The 18,719-nt window shown below is 42.4% G+C and overlaps 4 protein-coding genes across 4 annotated transcripts in view; 2 read left to right on the forward strand and 2 right to left on the reverse strand.

Moving 5' to 3' along the window:
- Nucleotides 1-4,342, forward strand: part of LOC110792205 (cullin-4) — a 30,321-nt gene extending 25,979 nt beyond the window's left edge. The window contains exons 15-17 of the mRNA XM_021997016.2: nucleotides 3,385-3,465; nucleotides 3,584-3,664; nucleotides 3,944-4,342. Of these exons, the coding sequence (XP_021852708.1) occupies nucleotides 3,385-3,465; nucleotides 3,584-3,664; nucleotides 3,944-4,057 (276 nt within the window). The 3' untranslated portion in view covers nucleotides 4,058-4,342. The remainder of the gene's footprint in view (nucleotides 1-3,384; nucleotides 3,466-3,583; nucleotides 3,665-3,943) is intronic.
- A 136-nt stretch (nucleotides 4,343-4,478) lies between these two features.
- On the forward strand, nucleotides 4,479-8,327 carry LOC130462084 (uncharacterized). Its single transcript, XM_056830440.1, has 2 exons — nucleotides 4,479-7,275; nucleotides 7,364-8,327. Exons 1-2 carry the CDS (start codon nucleotides 6,649-6,651, stop codon nucleotides 7,949-7,951), a joined length of 1,215 nt encoding a protein of 404 aa, XP_056686418.1. The 5' UTR covers nucleotides 4,479-6,648; the 3' UTR covers nucleotides 7,952-8,327.
- A 1,464-nt stretch (nucleotides 8,328-9,791) lies between these two features.
- LOC130461523 (uncharacterized) lies at nucleotides 9,792-15,515 on the reverse strand. Its single transcript, XM_056829658.1, has one exon. It carries the CDS (start codon nucleotides 15,513-15,515, stop codon nucleotides 9,792-9,794), a length of 5,724 nt encoding a protein of 1,907 aa, XP_056685636.1.
- Nucleotides 15,516-18,150: 2,635 nt separating this feature from the next.
- On the reverse strand, nucleotides 18,151-18,674 carry LOC110792203 (uncharacterized). The gene has a single exon (XM_021997015.2). The coding sequence runs from the start codon at nucleotides 18,574-18,576 to the stop codon at nucleotides 18,361-18,363; it is 216 nt and encodes a 71-aa protein (XP_021852707.1). The 5' UTR covers nucleotides 18,577-18,674; the 3' UTR covers nucleotides 18,151-18,360.
- Between the last annotated feature and the right edge of the window lie 45 nt (nucleotides 18,675-18,719).

Raw genomic sequence — 18,719 nt, forward strand, 5'->3', positions numbered from 1 at the left:
ACAACTTCTATAATAAATTTCAGATAAAGGCTACTCAAGTTCATTTCATAACTGTAATAAGTTCATACTAGGGATAATAAGTTGCGATTAGGTTTTTCAGGTGACTAGAATGAAACCAAATTATTGCTTTCTTGAGGAACTGTTGCTTTGTTGGCATATCATGTGTGGATTTTCCGAATGTTGGGACCTGTCCATTTGGAGGCACGCAGATTAATGGAGTGGTTATGAAGAGTTGGAGTTTAGGAATAGAGCTAGTTGACTTAATGGAAATTTTTGAAGGCTTTACAGCTAGATTTATTCTAGAAAAAATATTGAATGGAGGAGAATATATAGTAGGGTTTCAATTGGGCCGTCTCTTTCTTACTTTTTTTTTTGTATAAATTGAGATCAATTTTACTTCCAGTTGTTATTCTTAAGATTATAGTTTAGTTATAAGTAATTGAACTTGCTGTGTTTTTGTTATAAAAAATGCTTGAAAGACTACCTAAAATCAGTCTCTAGAAATGGGTAAAATTCCAACTTAAAGCAAGTTTCGTTTGAAAGATGCGACATGGTAAGATAAAAGAAAGGATGTTCCAAATTTCAACTCTCTGGTGTGTGTTGTGCCTTTTTATTTGGCGTTTATCTTTGAACACTTTCTGTTCTGGTAGGCAATAGGTTGTGAAAATTATCGTCGGGTGATAATGTGTTAGTTAAGGACTCAAAAGTTGTATTTTAGAGGACTTGTCCCAAAGTGATTGGAATACTTGACTTTGTTATAATTGACAAAGCTCTTATCTTAATGCCGTGGAGATTTGAGAGTCAAGGAGCTGTTTGTTTTAAGAATAGCGGCGTGGTTATTTGTATTCTTAAGAAAAAAGGATTATATTAACGGCTGAGAAAGGAGTAACGCACAAGAGGACAATCTGTGAAGACAAAAAAAGCAAATTACAAATTAATTGAGCTTCTATGAACCGACGCAGCCAAGTTGGAATCTTTATTAGAGGCAAAGTATTTGCTATGTTGTTGAGACAATTACAAGAGATGTTGAGGCCAAGTATTTGTTGTGTTGTTGAGGCGATTACAAGAGATGTTTATGCAAATCCGTCCTTTATGAAGGGTCTTGTTCTGAAAACCACTTCTAACTACTCCCTTCGTCCCAATTTAATCGTCGTAGACTTTTCAAGGAGTTTTATGCGATAAATTGTTGTGAGATTATCTATTATAGTTTAATAGAAAAGTAGGTATGGTGAGAGATAGTGGAAGGGTTTTTTTAATTGAAGATGTGGGCGATAACTTTTGGTAGTTTGAAGAGAGGTAATAAAATATTAGTGGGGTTCCATGCCGTAAAACGAAGTATGACAATTAAATTGAGACTGAAGAAAAACGAAATTGCGACGAAATTAGGGCATAGGGAGTAATAATAACACGCATCATTGTTAGTTTACATCTTTTTTTTTAAAGAAAAATGTTGGTTTAAATGTGACCAAGTAAAGGACACATCTTGGTTGAACGAAGAAGTGCGACAAGCGATAAAGAGCAAACGTGAATGCTATAAAATACCGGGGAGATGTAGGAGCGATGAGAACTATGAGAAATATTAGGCTAAAAAAGGAAGCAAAGAAGGTTGTACAGGATGTAAGAGAAAAGGTGAAGCGGGATCTTTGTGCAAGCTTGGATACGAAGGAAGGAGAAACGATATTTATAGATTGGCTCGTATGAGAGATAAGAAGACGAGAGATAGTTGAAAGGTTAGGTGTGTAAAGGATTGGGAACAACGAGTTCTTGTTGGAGATAAGGAGATAAAAGAGAGATGAGGGTCATATTTTGACAACCTAGTTAATGGAGATCGTGGGCAAGATTTTGGAGATATAAATATCTCTCATGATATGGTCAATCATGATCTTATAGGAGAGAAGTCATAAGGGAGAAGTTAAAATGACATTGAAAAAGATGGGATTGAAGAAAGCAATAGGTCCTGATCGTATCCCTATCGAGATACAGATGTTTGGGAGAGAGAGAAATCGATTGGTTGCCCTATTTCTTCAACAAAATTTGGAGAAGCAACAAGATGCAATTGGAGTGGAGGAAAAGTACGATAATCCCTTTATACAAGAATAAAGGAGATCTCTAAGATTCTGCCAACCACCGAGGGATCAAACTAATGAGTCACTACGAAACTTTGGGGGCGAGTGATTGAACAAAGGTTAAGGAGGAGTGTGAAGATTGACTTCATGCCAAGAAGATCAACTATGGAGGCCATTCATCTTATGAAACAACTAATGGAGAACAATCAGTGGTTTTCATGTATTTGGAGATGGTGTCAAGGAAGTACTTTGGCGGGCTTTAACAAGGAAAGGAAATTCGCAAAAATATATTGACATCATTAAGGACATGAATAAGGAAGCTAGCAGGAGTGTGCGGGGAAGGCAGTGTTGAGAGCTCCTATCACGATTGGAGTACATCAACGTTCCACACTTAGCCCTTTTTTCTTGGCCATAGTTACAAGTTCAATTCAAGACAGTTACGGTGGTGCATGTTGTTTGCAGATTGTATTGTGTTGGTCGACGAAACAAGAAAGTGTGGAAAGTAAATTGGAATTATGGAGACATTCTTTGGAATCTCGTGGCTTTAAGTTGAGTAGAGAGGGAGAGGCAGGGACGATCATCTTGGACATGAGGTGGAGTAGGTTCAGATTTTCGCTACCTAGATCTATCATCTAAAAGGGTGGGGAGTTGGATGGAGATGTCACCCATAGAACTAAATCAGGTTGGTTGAAGTGCAAGATTGCTTCAGGGTTTCCCCATAGATTGAAGGGGAAATTCACTATGATATGGTACAAAATGTTCGATTGTGAAATAAAGTCACATTCATAAGATGAATATGGCGGAGATGCGTATGGTTGCATTGGATGTGTGGCCATACACCGATTAAGAACAAGATAAGGGAGATGCGCTGGTTTGAAGGAAACAATGGTCAAAGTGATGTATGTCAAAGTGAAACAAAAAATTATAAACTGAGGGAGTAATTAAATGCAAAAAGGTCAAACTGAAAATTGACAACGCCGTGGCCAAAACCCCAACAGAAGATTTTCTTTGTGGTGAATGATTTAACCTTTTGTGAATTTGTGCGTTACTGATGGCATGGAAATATGTCAATTGTTTTAATGTGGAATTTTCTTTATCTTTGGAATGGAACCTCTGTTTGTCATAGAGAAGTATAACGTATGTGAATGTTGGATTTTGAAAAATCTATTGTTGTTTGCTTGATTTGATCTTTTTTCCTCTAATGGACAGAAAAGCAATTGTCTAAAATCTAAGCACCCTCTTTCCCCTTTACCTGTTTTTCCTTCTGATCATGTGCCATTTGTTCCTACAATGACATGATTGTTCATAAATGATGCAGGTCAATGCAATCCAGATGAAGGAAACGGTGGAAGAGAACACAAGCACCACTGAGAGAGTATTTCAGGACCGTCAGTATCAGGTTGCCTATTTTTCTGTTTGTTCCTCCTCTTTCTTAATGCTTGCAAATTGGGTTCCAGGGTGAGATTTTGAATCTTGGGGTTACTAATCAGTCATTTTTACATTTTCATAAATCGTAGGTTGATGCAGCTATAGTTCGTATCATGAAGACAAGGAAGGTGCTCAGTCATACTCTTCTGATAACTGAACTCTTCCAACAGGTGAAGTTTCTTTCTTCTTGACAGTTTTAGTGCCTGGAAGTAGGAGAGGGGAAATTTTTATATTTGGTCGCAAGTGTGATACGAAGTAATTTTTTTTACTGAATTTCTGTTACTTATTGGCTACCTGTGTGTTGGTTGAATACCACTTCCCAGTTGCTTATCTCTGTATTTTGATGTTCGAAAAGCTTATAAGCAATTAAATATATTGAACGCATTGGACAGGTTACCATTTGCATCTGTATCTGCTGTTTTAATTGTTTTTTTTGTTTTTTGAAACAGCTAAAATTTCCCATAAAACCAGCTGATCTGAAGAAGAGAATTGAGAGCCTTATAGACAGAGAATATTTGGAGAGAGACAAGAATAATCCTCAAATATATAATTACTTGGCATAAACAGTTGATTTTGAGTCAATCCTTTTAGACGACACAGGGAAAACCTGGTACTGTCAGGTAAACGTTGGTTGTCTGATAATGTACAGTAATACGTATCTTTCCTTTTTTATTCCCTTTCCTTTTAAACAATGTAGATGTAATTTTTTTCCCCATATCTTGATGATTATGCTTTTGCAATTTATTTAAAAAGGTTCTCTAAAACAAAGAGCAATATTTTGTAAAATATCAGCGATGTGGTAATCACTAATCAGTATTGAGTAGCCGTTGGTTGCTTGAATGTCCAAATGTCCACATGCCGTGTATCACCTCACCCTGGTGGGGCGAATGCAGTTTGAGTGTTCGACTCCTACAACCCTCTGTTGTTACAACCCTGTGATCGGTTGAGTTGTTCACATTAGCGAGACATGGTTAACTCTCAACATAAGTACGGAGTATTAATAGAAATTTGGGACCCTATTTTAACTTCATTCCACTTTTGATGGTCGGAAATCTATGTCTTTTCTTCTTATATATATATTTACTCCGTCCCTTACTACTCAATCGGTGCGGAGTTTAAGACACTTGAATTGAATTATTAATTTAATGAATGGTAGTTGATAGTGGGTATTTTTTTTAATATAGTTAGTGGGAAATGTGTAAGGGTTGTGGGGTGTGAATTTTTAAATAATTTTGTGTAGGGAGTGGGTTAGTAGGTATGTGTGAAAAATAATACTTCATCTGTTTATTTTACTCGCAATATTTTTCACTTTCACGCAGGTCAATGCATAACTTTGATCATTAATATCTTTGATTATCTTAGAGCAAAAATTACAAAATAATAATAATTATATTTGGAAGTTCACATTGAGACGAATATAACAAGATCTTACATGACTATGTTTTATTTTACTTATAAATCACCAATATCAAGGTAGAATATGTGAATAGTGTAAAAATTTCAAACGTTGCGAGTAATAATCGGAGGAAGTATAATATTGGTGAAAATTTCCATTTATAGAAGCGGTGCAAGTATTAAGAGACGATCTGAAAAGGAAAGCGGTGCGAATATTAAGGGGCCGATAGATTTAACGTAAAAGGTTTGTTAAGTTTATTTCGTCCTTTTCAAATAACTAAACCTTTGACAGTACAATGGCTATGTGATATAAGTTAACTAGATGTGTTTTGGCTTACTATTGGCTAACCTGTTCTAGGGGTTGGGGCAGGGCAAACTAACCTGTTCTAGGGGTTGGGGCAGGGCAATGGGTCAGCGTTTTTGGACTAGGGCGGATGAAATTGTCACTTTAGTAATTTTTTCTTCTTATAATCATTTTGGATCAGACGGACCAAACAGACATTGATTGGCAGCAGACATGTTCAAGTTTTCAGACGAAGTACATAACCATGTGTGTGTTACTCCACACACTTAGAGATGAAACCAAATTCGATTAGATAGGGTAAAGAAACCAAAATGGTGATATAAATGCAGAAACAGGCCACATACAGAAGTCATTGCGGAAGGTTAGAAGAGTACACAACGACGTTCACAGGAAAGAAGAGCTTCCCCCTTTAGAGACTCTTCCTCGCACGACAAAGATTTTGACGACATGGCGCGATTTGATTATTAAGAAGAATCATGTAGTACATGGGGGGGTTTTTCTTGGCTTGCCGGCTGAATATAAGTTGGTAGTGCCGGCTGAAGGTGCTACAATTTTTGATTGCCCTCCCGGCCATATTGTTGTTTATGCGAAGCATTTTGATTTTGGGCTTCGCTTTCCTTTGCATCCTTTCGTTGAGAAGATATTTCGCGCCTGGAATGTTTGTTTGGCCCAAGTTACACCTACTACTATCAGAACCGTTATTTCTTTCGTCTGGCTGTGTCTGTTTAAGCAATAGCCGCTGACATTAAATTTATTCAAGCGATTGTTGTGGCTAAAGAAGGACGGTGAGACGGGGTGGATGTCGGCCTATAGTGCAACAAAAAGGAAGACTGTGCATCCTCCGCTGTCGAGTTGTAAAGACTGGCAGGATCGTTTTTATTTTGTTCAAGTTCCCGACACTTTTCTTCTTCGGCGGACTTTTACCAAACCTAGGCCTCGAATGGAGCAGTATAACCAGCGTGGTTTGGGCCGCCGGGAGAGAAAAGCATTTGATTATTTAGAGTGCGACATTCTTGATGTCGGCCTCAGCAAGAAGCAGGCTGTAAATAGAAATTGGCTTCCTAATGCCTATTATATTTTGGGTAGCCAACCGTTGTCTGCTGTCGGCTTATGCAATACTCATTGCTTTGGTAAACACATCATTAGTTGATTTGCCCGCCTGAAAATAATCAATTTTTTTTATTTTGTACAAGTGTCTTTCCGGTATTAATTCCTTTGTCGTCTTTTTCAGGTACGAAAACCTTGGATAGGGACCTTCTTGGTTTTGACGAGAATTGGAGACCTGTGTGCACGCAGCCTCCTCAACCTAAAGCTAAATACGACACAATAGCAACGTATTCGACCCGAGCTTCCTCTCGTCGCTCTACTACCACTGTTGCAAAGAATCGTGTGAGTGCCGCCTGCAAATCCAAATCCTCCTCTGTCATTGTTTCTCAAGCTCCGCCTTCATCCACAATGCAGTCCAATCCAACAGGCCGAGGTGGAACCCGCCGGAAAAGGTCGTCTCTTAATTCCAGTCGGTCTAATCCGACTAAGAGGGCAAGGGGCACTGGTGAGGATGATGCTTACGCCGATCACGAGGCAAATGAGCCGGTCTTGGAGTCTGCCGCCAAGAAAACTACTGAAACCGCCCTTCAGGCGCAGCCGTCTCCACCAGCTTCTATTGAGATTTTGGACGAGGGTCCTGTCGGCGGTTTTATTGAGGACTTCCACCGGCAAGCTGCTTCTGCTGCTGTTACCGGTGGTAACTCTAGTATGCCTCCCGTCAGTCGCAGCGAGAACAAGTCTGGTGATTCTCGACTGAATTATCATCTGCCGCTTCGTACCGGCGGTTGGATTGAGGATACCCCCTTTAAGATCCCGGAAGCAATGAAATCATGGTTCGGGTCTTTTGGCGGCGAACCCACCGATCAGTTCTACCCAAACATTGATCTGCTGTGTGGGGAGTCGGTGGCGACGGATTCTGCTAAGGACGGTGGGGATTTGGGCTACCGTGCTTTTCGGGATCTGATTACTCCTGCTGACAGGCCACTGGGTCAGATTGACGCCCCTGCTGCTCAGCATTTCAACGATTTGTATAAGGTATTTCTTGCTTAGTTTGCTACAACTTTCTATCCGACTATTTTTTGATTACTCACTTGCTACATGTTTTTTTTTTTTTGTTTCTTAGGCTGTTCAATCCAGCATGGATTTGTACTATGTCTATCGTTGGAACCAGATGCAGCTGACGCAGAATAACATTGATATTGCCGAGCTGAAGAAGCGGGCTGAGGCGGCTGAATCTGCTTTGAAGATTAATGAGAAGAAGTTGGAGAGTGCTTCTTCGAATTTGGAGGCGGCGAACCGAAGGCTGGAAGAGGTTGAGCCGAAGCTGAAGGCTGAAACTGAGAGGGCAGACGGTCTGACTGAGGAGCTGACTGATCTTAACCAGAGTTTGCCTGTGGTGAAGAAGACTGCCGCCAAGAGGGCTGTTGATAAGCTTCTCCAGTCTGACTGGTTTAATGATATTCTTACTCTGCGCCATAACGGTGGTTGGTGCGCTGTTCATCGGGTCGTTTGCCATGTGAAGAAGCTGGATGAGGATGGGTGGAAAGAATTTGAGGCTGGGTATGAGGAGAAGGAGCTGTACAAGGTTGCTACCGGCTTTGAGCCTCAGGAGCTACCCGAGGCTGTGATTTGCAATGCCAATCAAAGAACCTTGCCCCCCTTGCAAGTTCCAGAAGATGCCTACTGGTCTGGTGATGAGCGTGCCGTTTGACGGTCTTGGCAGTCATCACCCTCCTCTTCTTGCGGATCCTCTACTTTTCCCAGCCGGCCTCGTACATGTTAGGGTTTTTTAGCTTAGGCGGTTGGCTTTTGACTTTTTGCCAGATGCTGTTAGGGCACTTATTGTTGATGTAACATATCTTAGAACATCGTTTTATTGTAGGGGTGTCGGTTTTAATCGACATCTTTTGTGCCTTGTGATCAGCTAATCACTTCGCAAGATTTTTTGGTGATGGCTGTCGGTTTTTAGTGTTTTTTCTGCTGTAATCATGCATTTATAACAAGTAGTTTTTTTATTGTATGTTTACTTCGTTTTGTGTATGATACTTCCATTTTATTAGCATGAACTCTTATTTGTTGACGGCCTTTCTATATTTCTATCTTGTTGAAATGATACACTTCGAAATGATTGTTATGTTTCGAAATGGAGTGCATCTTGACATCGTTTATTTTCTCTAACACTTTTAATTACAACAAATTATTATGGGTTGCTACGCTTCGCAGTACAAGTGCTCAAACGGCATTTATTTTCTGTACGGCTACTAGTCACACCATACAATTCGTTGAATGCTACGCTTCACAATGGAGTGCGCCTTAACGGCATTTATTTTCTCTAAAGCTACTAATCACAACAACTTTATTATGGACTGCTACGCTTCGCAGTAAAGTGCCCAAACGGCATTTATTTTCTTTACTGTTACTGATCACATCCATACACTTCGTTGAATGCTACGCTTCACAATGGAGTGCCCCTTAACGGCATTTATTTTCTCCAAAGCTACTAATCACAACAACTTTATTATGGACTGCTACGCTTCGCAGTAAAGTGCCCAAACGGCATTTATTTTCTTTACTGTTACTGATCACATCCATACACTTCGTTGAATGCTACGCTTCACAATGGAGTGCCCCTTAACGGCATTTATTTTCTCCAAAGCTACTAATCACAACAACTTTATTATGGACTGCTACGCTTCGCAGTAAAGTGCCCAAACGGCATTTATTTTCTTTACTGTTACTGATCACATCCATACACTTCGTTGAATGCTACGCTTCACAATGGAGTGCCCCTTAACGGCATTTATTTTCTCCAAAGCTACTAATCACAACAACTTTATTATGGACTGCTACGCTTCGCAGTAAAGTGCCCAAACGGCATTTATTTTCTTTACTGTTACTGATCACATCCATACACTTCGTTGAATGCTACGCTTCACAATGGAGTGCCCCTTAACGGCATTTATTTTCTCCAAGGCTACTAATCACAACAACTTTATTATGGACTGCTACGCTTCGCAGTAAAGTGCCCAAACGGCATTTATTTTCTTTACTGTTACTGATCACATCCATACACTTCGTTGAATGCTACGCTTCACAATGGAGTGCCCCTTAACGGCATTTATTTTCTCCAAGGCTACTAATCACAACAACTTTATTATGGACTGCTACGCTTCGCAGTAAAGTGCCCAAACGGCATTTATTTTCTTTACTGTTACTGATCACATCCATACACTTCGTTGAATGCTACGCTTCACAATGGAGTGCCCCTTAACGGCATTTATTTTCTCCAAAGCTACTAATCACAACAACTTTATTATGGACTGCTACGTTTCGCAGTAAAGTGCCCAAACGGCATTTATTTTCTTTACTGTTACTGATCTCATCCATACATTACCTTTGCGTGTTGATTTATGCAGCGTTTGTTTTTTGCTTTTTTCTTCCTTCATTTATGGACTGGTCGTATTTGAGGACCGCCCTAATTATACATAACAGCAAAATGCAGACTGCTATTGCAATCAGCCTGCTCATACATCATCATTACAGTTTTTTTTTCAAACATAGTACTTTCTCAGAGTACTGGCGTTCCAGGAGTTTTTGAGCGTGGTACCATCCATTTGCATTAACCAGTATGATCCAGGAACTATTTCCTCCCATATCTGGTATGGTCCTTCCCAATTGGCTGTCAGCTTTCCTTGAGCATTTCCTTTTCCTGTTGCCGCCGTTCTCCGCAGTACCAGGTCTCCTACTCCTAGAGGCCGATGCTTCACTTTCTTGTTGTATGCTCTGCTCATTCTGCTTTTGTATGCTGACGAACTTACTTCTGCTTTCATGCGGATTTCTGGCATGAAATCCAACTGATGTCGCAGCAGCTGATCGTTTCTCTCCTCATCGTAATGCTGGATTCGCATGGTTGGCAGAGCCATTTCTGCCGGTATAACAGCCTCAGACCCGAAGCTTAATTTGAACGGACTCTCGCCGGTAGCCTCCTTGATAGCAGTTCTGTTGCACCACAGAATCTCTGGCATAAGATCTGCCCATTTGCCTTTACAGTCTTCTAGCTTCTTTTTCAGTGCTGCCAGGATTTGCTTATTCGCCGCCTCTGCTTGCCCATTGCTCTGTGGGTGACATACTGACGAGTGAGCTAACTTTACTCTGTATAATCCCAGGAAGCATTGTATGGGTGCACAATCAAACTGTGCTCCATGGTCAAAAACTATTGCCTGCGGCAGCCCGAATCTTGTTATTATATTTTTCCATATGAATTTTTTCACCTGGTTTGCCGTTATTTTTGCTACCGGCTCTGCTTCTATCCACTTGGTGAAGTAGTCCACTGCTACTATTAAGAACTTGCGCCCTCCAGCCGCCATTGGGAATGGTCCAACAATATCCATTCCCCATTGTGCGAATGGGATTGGGTTCAGAATGGGCATCAAATCATTGGCCGGCAAGTTTATCACAGCTGAAAACTTTTGACATTTCTCGCACTTTTTTACATAAGCTCGACAATCTTCTAACATTGTTGGCCAGTAATAGCCTTGCCTTTGACAGATGATGGCAAGGGGTTTTCCACCGGCATGGTTCCCACATGTTCCTTCGTGCATCTCTTCGATTAGCCTTGCTGACTCGAATGCTGTTAGGCACCTTAAGAATGGCAGGCTAAATGACTTTTTGTACAACCGTCCCCACAGGATGATGTACCAAACCGAGTCCCTTCTTGTCTTTTTGGCCTCTGCAAAATCTGCTGGTAGCGCTCCAGTCTGTATGTATGTTTGGATATTATCGTACCATTCTGAGGTAGTTGTGATGGCCATGACCCGTATTATCTCTGACTCCGTACTTCTCTTATTCATGACTTCCATCATGACTGTTCTTTTCAAGTCGGCGACATTTGAACTTGCTAACTTTGATAGGGCGTCTGCCAGTGTGTTCTCTGCTCGGGGTACCAGATTAATGCTGAATTTCTCTAGCTGAGCCGACACCGACCTCAACTTCTCCAGGTATTTGACCATCGAAGGTTCTTTGGCCTCATATTCTCCGCTGAATTGACTTGCTACCAGCTGGGAGTCTGTTGTCAGTATTACTCTTTTGGCATCTGCTGCGAGGCACATTTGGATGCCGGCAATTGCTGCCTCGTATTCTGCCTCGTTATTTGACGCGTTGAACGTAAACTTTATAGCATACTCAAAAATGTCTCCTGCTGGCGATTTCATGATTATTCCAGCCCCACTGCCTGTCTGTGCAGCTGAACCATCCACTGACACATCCCATACTTCAGCTTGTACTTCATCCTCTTGGTATGACGCTTCAACTATGAAGTCCGCCAATGCCTGGGCTTTGATTGCAGTTCTTGGCCGGAATTCCAAGTCAAACTCGGACAACTCTATTGCCCATTTTAGCAACCGGCCTGATGTATCTAGCTTGCTGATGGCTTTTTCGAGAGGAAAGTTTGTTAGCACTTCGATTGTATGCGCATCAAAGTATGGTCTTAACTTTCTAGCCGCGATGAGGACTGCATATGCCATTTTTTCCACCAACGTGTACCTTGTTTCTGGGCCGTTTAGCACATGGCTCACAAAATATACCGGCTGCTGCCCTTTGTTTTCTGTTTCGGCTACCAGTACTGCTGCAACTGTCTTTGGCGACGCCGATATGTACAGTTGTAATTTGCCGCCCTCTTTTGCCCTTGCTATTGTTGGCAGGTTTTTTAAGTGACTTTTTAGAGCTTCAAAGGCCTCTTGCTCTGCCGGCCCCCATTTGAACTTCTTGTTTTGCCTCAGGGTTGTGAAGAAGGGCATTTGCTTATCTGCCGACTTGCTCACAAATCTGTTTAAGGCGGCCATTTTTCCTGTCAGCCGCTGTATGTCTTTTACGCTCTTGGGTTGCGGCAGACTGATGATTGCTTCTACTTTTTCAGGGTTGGCGTCTATGCCACGCTCGCTGACCAAGAAACCCAGGAATTTTCCCGACCTTACTCCGAAGACGCATTTTTTTGGGTTTAATTTCATCCTGTATTTTCTCAAAGTTTCAAAAGTTTCTCGGAGGTCGCTAACATGATCCTCCTCCTTCCGGCTTTTTACGATAGAGTCATCTACATAGACCTCCACGTTTCTGCCTTTTTGGTCGGCGAACACCTTGTCAACCAGCCTTTGATATGTTGCCCCTGCATTTTTCAACCCGAACGGCATCGCCTTATAACAGAAAACTCCTGCATCTGTGATAAAGGCCGCCTTCTTCCTATCTGATTTATGCAGGCTGACCTGATGATACCCTGAGAAAGCATCTAGGAAACTGAGCATTGCGTGACCGCTAGTGGAGTCTACCAGCCTATCAATCCGTGGCAGGGGGTAGAAATCTTTCGGACATGCTCTGTTAAGGTTGGTGAAATCTACGCACATTCTCCATGACCCACTTGACTTTTTTACCATTACCACGTTTGCCAACCATTCGGGGTAGTCACATGGCTCAATGAAACCTGCCGCCAGAAGTTTATCCACCTCTTCTTGTATTGCTGTCATTTTTTCCGTGGAGAAATTACGTTTTTTCTGCCGTACAGGCCTAACATTTCTGTCGGCGTTTAATCGGTGAACCATTATCTCTGGATCGATACCAGGCATCTCATCCGCCGAGAATGCGAAGATGTCAGCGTGCTCTCTCAGCAAGCTTATGAGGTTGACCTTCATGTCACTCCCCATTTCCGTACCGATCACGACTGTTCTATCCATGTTTCCAGCCTCCAGCTCGATATTTTCTGTCAGACCATCTGGCATTGGTCTTGGTGCTGATACCGGCCTTTCATCAAAGTGTTCCATGTTTAGGTCGGTTCGACCCCTTTTTGTGCAGCTCTTTCTTTTTGACAGTTGTTCTTGTCTTGCCGGCTTAGTAGTCAAGTGTATCTCTTGCCTTGCCGGCTCAGTAGTCAAGTTCACTTCTGGGACCATTCTTCCCGGTGTTCTCAAAGCAGTCAAGTAACAGGACCTTGCCGCCAACTGACTTCCCCTTATCTTTGCCGGCCTTTCCAGGTTCGACATATATATCATTGTCAAGTGATAGGTGGAGACTACCGCCTGCACGTCATGTATGAATGGGCGACCGATGATCACATTGTAGGCCGCTGGCACTTTAATGATTAGGAAATCCACCATGAGATCTCGCATTTCGGATCCTTCTCCGATTTTCACCGGCAGCCTTATACTACCCTCTGGGTACACTGTAGATCTTGAGAAACCGATTACTGGGTAGTTTACCCTTTGAAGTTCGTCCTCTGGTATGTGCAATTGTTTGAAAGCTTCCCAGAAGATGATGTTTGCTGAGCTGCCGCCGTCTACCAGTACTCTGTTCACATCGGCATTTGCTATATCAATTGTAAGAACTAGTGGGTCATCATGCGGGAAAATGATGCCTCTGCAATCCGATTCCGAGAATGTCATCACTGGTATGCTGGGTGGGTTAGGCCACACTCTTGTGTTATGTAAGTTTACCATGTGCCTGTGTTCCTCCAAGCTTCTACTGGCGCCGCTTATTGTCCCTCCGTGGACTGGGCCGCCAGAAATTACATACACGGGTGGTTTTTTCCCGCCATCCCTCTGTTCTGCTCTGGCACTGGTTTCCGGCTGTTTTTGCTCGATTCTAGGCGGCTGATATGGTTGCTCGATTCTAGGGTATTGTTGTTGATTTTGCTGTTGTGGCCGGTATGAATTAGGGTTTCCTCCCACCGAGTTGTTGTTACCATTTCCCTGCCTTGCCCTATACTGTGAGAAATACCCCTTTCTGACCATATCCTCAATGTTGTCTTTGAGGTCTCTGCAGTCCTCTGTTAGGTGGCCGTGCTCATTATGGAAGTCACAGAATTTCTTGACATTCCTTTCCCTACTCTGCATTGGTGGCGGCCTTCTCCAGCCATCCATCTTGTTGTTTATGTTATAAATTGCCGTCCGCGGTGTGTTCAGCGGAGTGTAGTTATCAAAGAGTCCTCTGGACTCCCTTCTGTCTTGCCGGCTTCTCTGCCCTTGTGGATTGGCATTTCTGTTATTCTGGTTTCTCTGGCCTGCCCCTTGCTGATTATTGCTCTGATGAAAATTGTTTCCTCCTTTTCCCGTCTGTGGGTTATAGCCTGGATTGTACCCGACATTTCCGCCGGTTGCCACTACCACATTGGAGATCTTCATCATTTCCTCCCCCCTGATGTACTCGTTGGCCTTGTGCAGGACGTCACCCAGATTGGTGTATGACTTCCGGCTGAGATATTTCTTGAATTCGCACTCTTGCATTCCCCTCATAAGAGCCAGAACAGCAACCTCCTGCTGCAAATTGGGAATAGTGATTGACTCGTTGTTAAAGCGGGTGAGATAATCCCTTAACGGCTCTCTATCTCTTTGAGCGAACGACATCAACTCTCCCGATGATTTCTTTCTCTTCTGTTTGCTCACAAATCGTGACAAAAACGACGCCTGTAGCTGTCGGAAACTGTATATGGAGTGTGCCTCTATGCCCTTATACCAGCTCGCTGCCACTCCTAGGAGTGTGGATGGGAATACTTTGCACCACATGGCATCAGAATCAGTGTACAGCATCATGTGCTGTTCGAATGTGGTGCAGTGATCCTCCGGATCTGTCGTCCCATCGTATCTTCCTGTCGGGATTTTTATCCTTTCCATCCTTTCTTCTAGGATTTCTCGGCACAGGGGAGAATCCTTTGGCTGGATTGTCTGCCGTCTAGCTATCTGTAGAACCGGCGCTCTTCGTTCATATTCCGCGGTGGGGACTTGCTCTGTTTCAGGCCATTCTGTTTCCGCCGGATCCGAGCGCTTTCTTTTTTCTGGGGTGTTCTCTTGATTCAGGGCGGTTAGGAGATCCCTAACAGGTAACTGGGGGACCGCCGACCTGGTCTTTCTTAGACTGCCGATTGACCCTGGCTGCTGCGAAGCTGGTAGCTCTGACAAAGCGGCCATCACCGCTGACAGTGTTTTCAATTGCTCTCCCGTGAATACTTCCGACAGGGGAGACAGGCGCTCCTGCAGCGTCTGCTCCAGCGGAGTTTTCGGTTGCTCTCTGGCAGGGCTTTCTATTTCTAACTCATCATCATCCTCCACTGCGAATTCCCTTTGTGCCGGTATCGAGGTGTTTTTTGTTATTGGGCTGATAACTGATTGTGCTTGTGACGGATGGACGGGGTTTAGAAGTGAGGGTTGAAACTTGGAGGTTGTCGCCGGTTGTGGGGTTGTTGCTTTTTCTTGACTTTTCTTTGATTTTTTACCGTCTTTCTGTGAGAAATCCATGCTGACTGTTCTACCGTTTCAAGGGATAAGGTCCCCTCCTTCTAGCGCCAATTGTTCCGGTGTGGAATGAGAACAGCTGACTGTGGGATACTGGATTCCTGTCGAGATTGCCGGTTGATATCTGCACAACAGAATGGATTAACTAGCCTCGGGGGTGGTTCGAGGATCCCCCCTCCGATGCTTAAGTAAGATTACTGAGAGATTAAGAGATGATTAGGGAGTAAGAAAGAAGTGTGTTTAAGTGTTTTTGTGTACCTCATAGCAATAAATGAGGTGCTCCTTATATAGACCAATCCAAGGGTACGATCTGGTAGGTCCCTTGTGGTTAGATAGCGACCTGTTGATAGTGACCCTTGGTTGGTTGTCTTCATGATAATGCCGGTAGGCTGTCTTGCAAAAATGCCGGTAGAGGATATTTACCTAAGATGACCAGGTTACCTGCAGGTTAAGTTTACATACGGGGAGTTCTGCCGGTACCAGGTGGTGCCGGTAGGACACCCCGTACAGAATCAACTCAATATAAGTGTTGGTGCACCGTAAAAAGCACAGTTTTTTCGTGAAATGTCCATGATGTTTCACGGGATGCACCAAATACACATGCGTGTTTCAAATAACATAATATACCCACATTAAAATTTATTTGACCAAATGCCCCTAGATTTAACGGAAGTCTAACACCGTTAGTCTTTAGTTTGAATTAGCCCTTAATTAACATGATTAACCCTTAATCAACATAATTAATCCTAAACTAACCCAATAAACCCCAAATTTAATCATTATTTAATTATCTAATTTTCATTTAATTAACTTTTATTTTCTTTTTTCTCGGTTTTTTTGTTCTCTTCTCTATCCTCCTCTCCCTCCCGGTTCTCTTTGCGGGCAACTGCTCTTGCCTCGTTGAGCTTAAGCCACGCATCCAGACAACACAAGTGAAAAAAATGGTCACAATTCGGCAACACAATGTTAGACTTCCGTTAAGCCTAGGGATATTTGGTGCAAATAAATTTAAAGAGGGAAATATTATGTTATTTGAAACACACAAGTGTATTCGGTGCGTTCCGTGAAGCCTCAGGACATTTTATGAAAAAACCGTAAAATAGTCCAAAGTTCAAATACAACGTATCGAGTTTGCAAGTGAGCCAGATTTGTCGAATACGCAGAGTTGTTGGAGGGGTGTTTCTGTCGTTTACATCAGTAAAGATTAGTAAAGCAAAGTTCTTGGAGAGAAAAGATTTTCCAAACACCTTCTCAACCTGTATTTGCGTTGCGGCTTCTTCCTCCCCAAGTACCTTATCTGAGGAAGTCTTGGCCTCAAGGGACTTGTGTCCATATGGACACAAGTGGCTTTTAATTGGTACCTGCTAATTTGGTATTGGTACTAAGACTAATATGGTATTGGTATACCAATACATTGCTAAGAAGTACCAATACAAATTATTTGTGTTATTGGTACTGACATATGTTGTGTTGGTAAAGACTAATATGGTATTGTTATACCAATACATTGCTAATAGGGATGTCAGTGGGGCGGATTTCGTGGGAGACCCGCCCCGCATCCGCTCCAAGTAGGCGGGGATGGAGGTAGATTTGGCGGGTGATGGGGCGGGGATGGGTATAAAAATCGTACCCGCCATGGGTGATGGGGCGGGTCGGGTTCAACACAAAATCCACACCTGCCCCATCCCCATCCGCCCCGCCCCATCCCCACTCTCCCCGCTTCATACCCACCATGGGTGATGGGGGTAAGTGTGAATTTATTTGCATTTCTAGGAGATAATATGAATTTAGGTGAGATTTTTAAGTTTTTTGTTGGGATTGTTATGACGGGTATTTTTTTTTACTATATTTGTTACTTTAGTCCTAAGGTATTTTTTTCCCTAAAGTTAACTTTCATTACTCCGTATATATGACAAATATTTGCTAAATAAGAAAATTGACGCGGGTGTTGACGCGGGTATGGGGTGGGGATAAGAAGGGGATGGATATCCATTTGGGTGGTGAGGCGGGAATGGATTTTAGTTTATATCCGTTGGGGCGGGGATGGGGATGGATTTTGTACCCGCCATGGGTGATGGGGCGGTGATGGAGATGAAAATTTTAGGCGGGGATGGGGATAGAGGGACCTACATCAGCATCCGCCCCGCCCCGCCCCGCCCCATTGACATCCCTAATTGCTAAGAAGTACCAATACAAATTATTTGTATTATTGGTACTGACATATGTTGTGTTGGTACTAAAAATAGTTATTTTTAGGTCACTAAGTCACTTGAGGTTTAGCAATCCTTTGCCTTATCTAAACAATATTACTGTCTTCCCCTTGACCACCTTCCAGCCTGACCGATCACATTTTTTGTCCTAAAAATTCTGTCACCTCTTTGTAATTCTACGAGCATCAGGCTATCTCTCTCAAAGCTCAACTTATGCAATATTTTTTTTTTTTTGAGGGGAACTTTTGCAATACTTGAAGATACCGAAACAGGGAAAAATAATTTCTATGCTTTAACAGCTTTTTTTTTTAGCAATAAAATTCAATGTAAATTGAGATGTTAAACATTCCATTTTATTTATTTAATTCAAACTATGATCAAGGATTTCGAAGTTATGCTACATTTGAGAAATAAAATAGTAAGTAGAATAAACCAACAATACAACGTAGAAGTATATAATTTATCAATCGAAAAAAGAACCGTTGACATGATGACATTGTGATAAGAAAATTTACATCAGAACAACAAAATTACAACACCCATCTGTAACAAACAACTCAAATTCGACCCACAAAGTAAAAAGAAGCAACAAGATTGGATTTAGATCAGGTAAGAGAAAATTGAGGGAGGTTAACAAATCAGGCGGCCTGAGACGGTGGCGAGGTGGAGGAATCAGAGGCAGGGTTGAGAGGAGTGTGGATGTTGTCGTTGTCATCAGGGTCGTAATCGGGATTGAGGCTACGATCGATGGCTTCACGGCCTTTCTCAAGGCATGGTTTGCAGGCCATCTCGATTGCTATCCAGCCCAATCCTAGACCCACCACCGCTATGATCGCCGCCGTCACCGCCCCCATTTGTATGTGAAAGACTTCTAAGGGAGGAGGATGTTGCTGGTAACGAACGTTTTTGGAAATGTGACAAATGAGTTTGTGGATGTGCGGTTGATATTTTACAGAAAAAATAGGTATTTTTGTGTCGTCATGACTCATTAATTTTA

Source organism: Spinacia oleracea, chromosome 5 (assembly GCF_020520425.1).
Source record: "Spinacia oleracea cultivar Varoflay chromosome 5, BTI_SOV_V1, whole genome shotgun sequence".
Lineage (NCBI taxonomy): Eukaryota > Viridiplantae > Streptophyta > Magnoliopsida > Caryophyllales > Amaranthaceae > Spinacia > Spinacia oleracea.

Coding starts and splice junctions, on each gene's coding strand:
- LOC130462084 (XM_056830440.1), top strand. CDS start 6,649: ATGCAGTCCAATCCAACAGGCCGAGGTGGAACCCGCCGGAAAAGGTCG. Junction 7,276..7,363: donor ATTTCAACGATTTGTATAAG/GTATTTCTTGCT, acceptor TTTGTTTCTTAG/GCTGTTCAATCCAGCATGGA.
- LOC130461523 (XM_056829658.1), bottom strand. CDS start 15,515: ATGGATTTCTCACAGAAAGACGGTAAAAAATCAAAGAAAAGTCAAGAA.
- LOC110792203 (XM_021997015.2), bottom strand. CDS start 18,576: ATGGGGGCGGTGACGGCGGCGATCATAGCGGTGGTGGGTCTAGGATTG.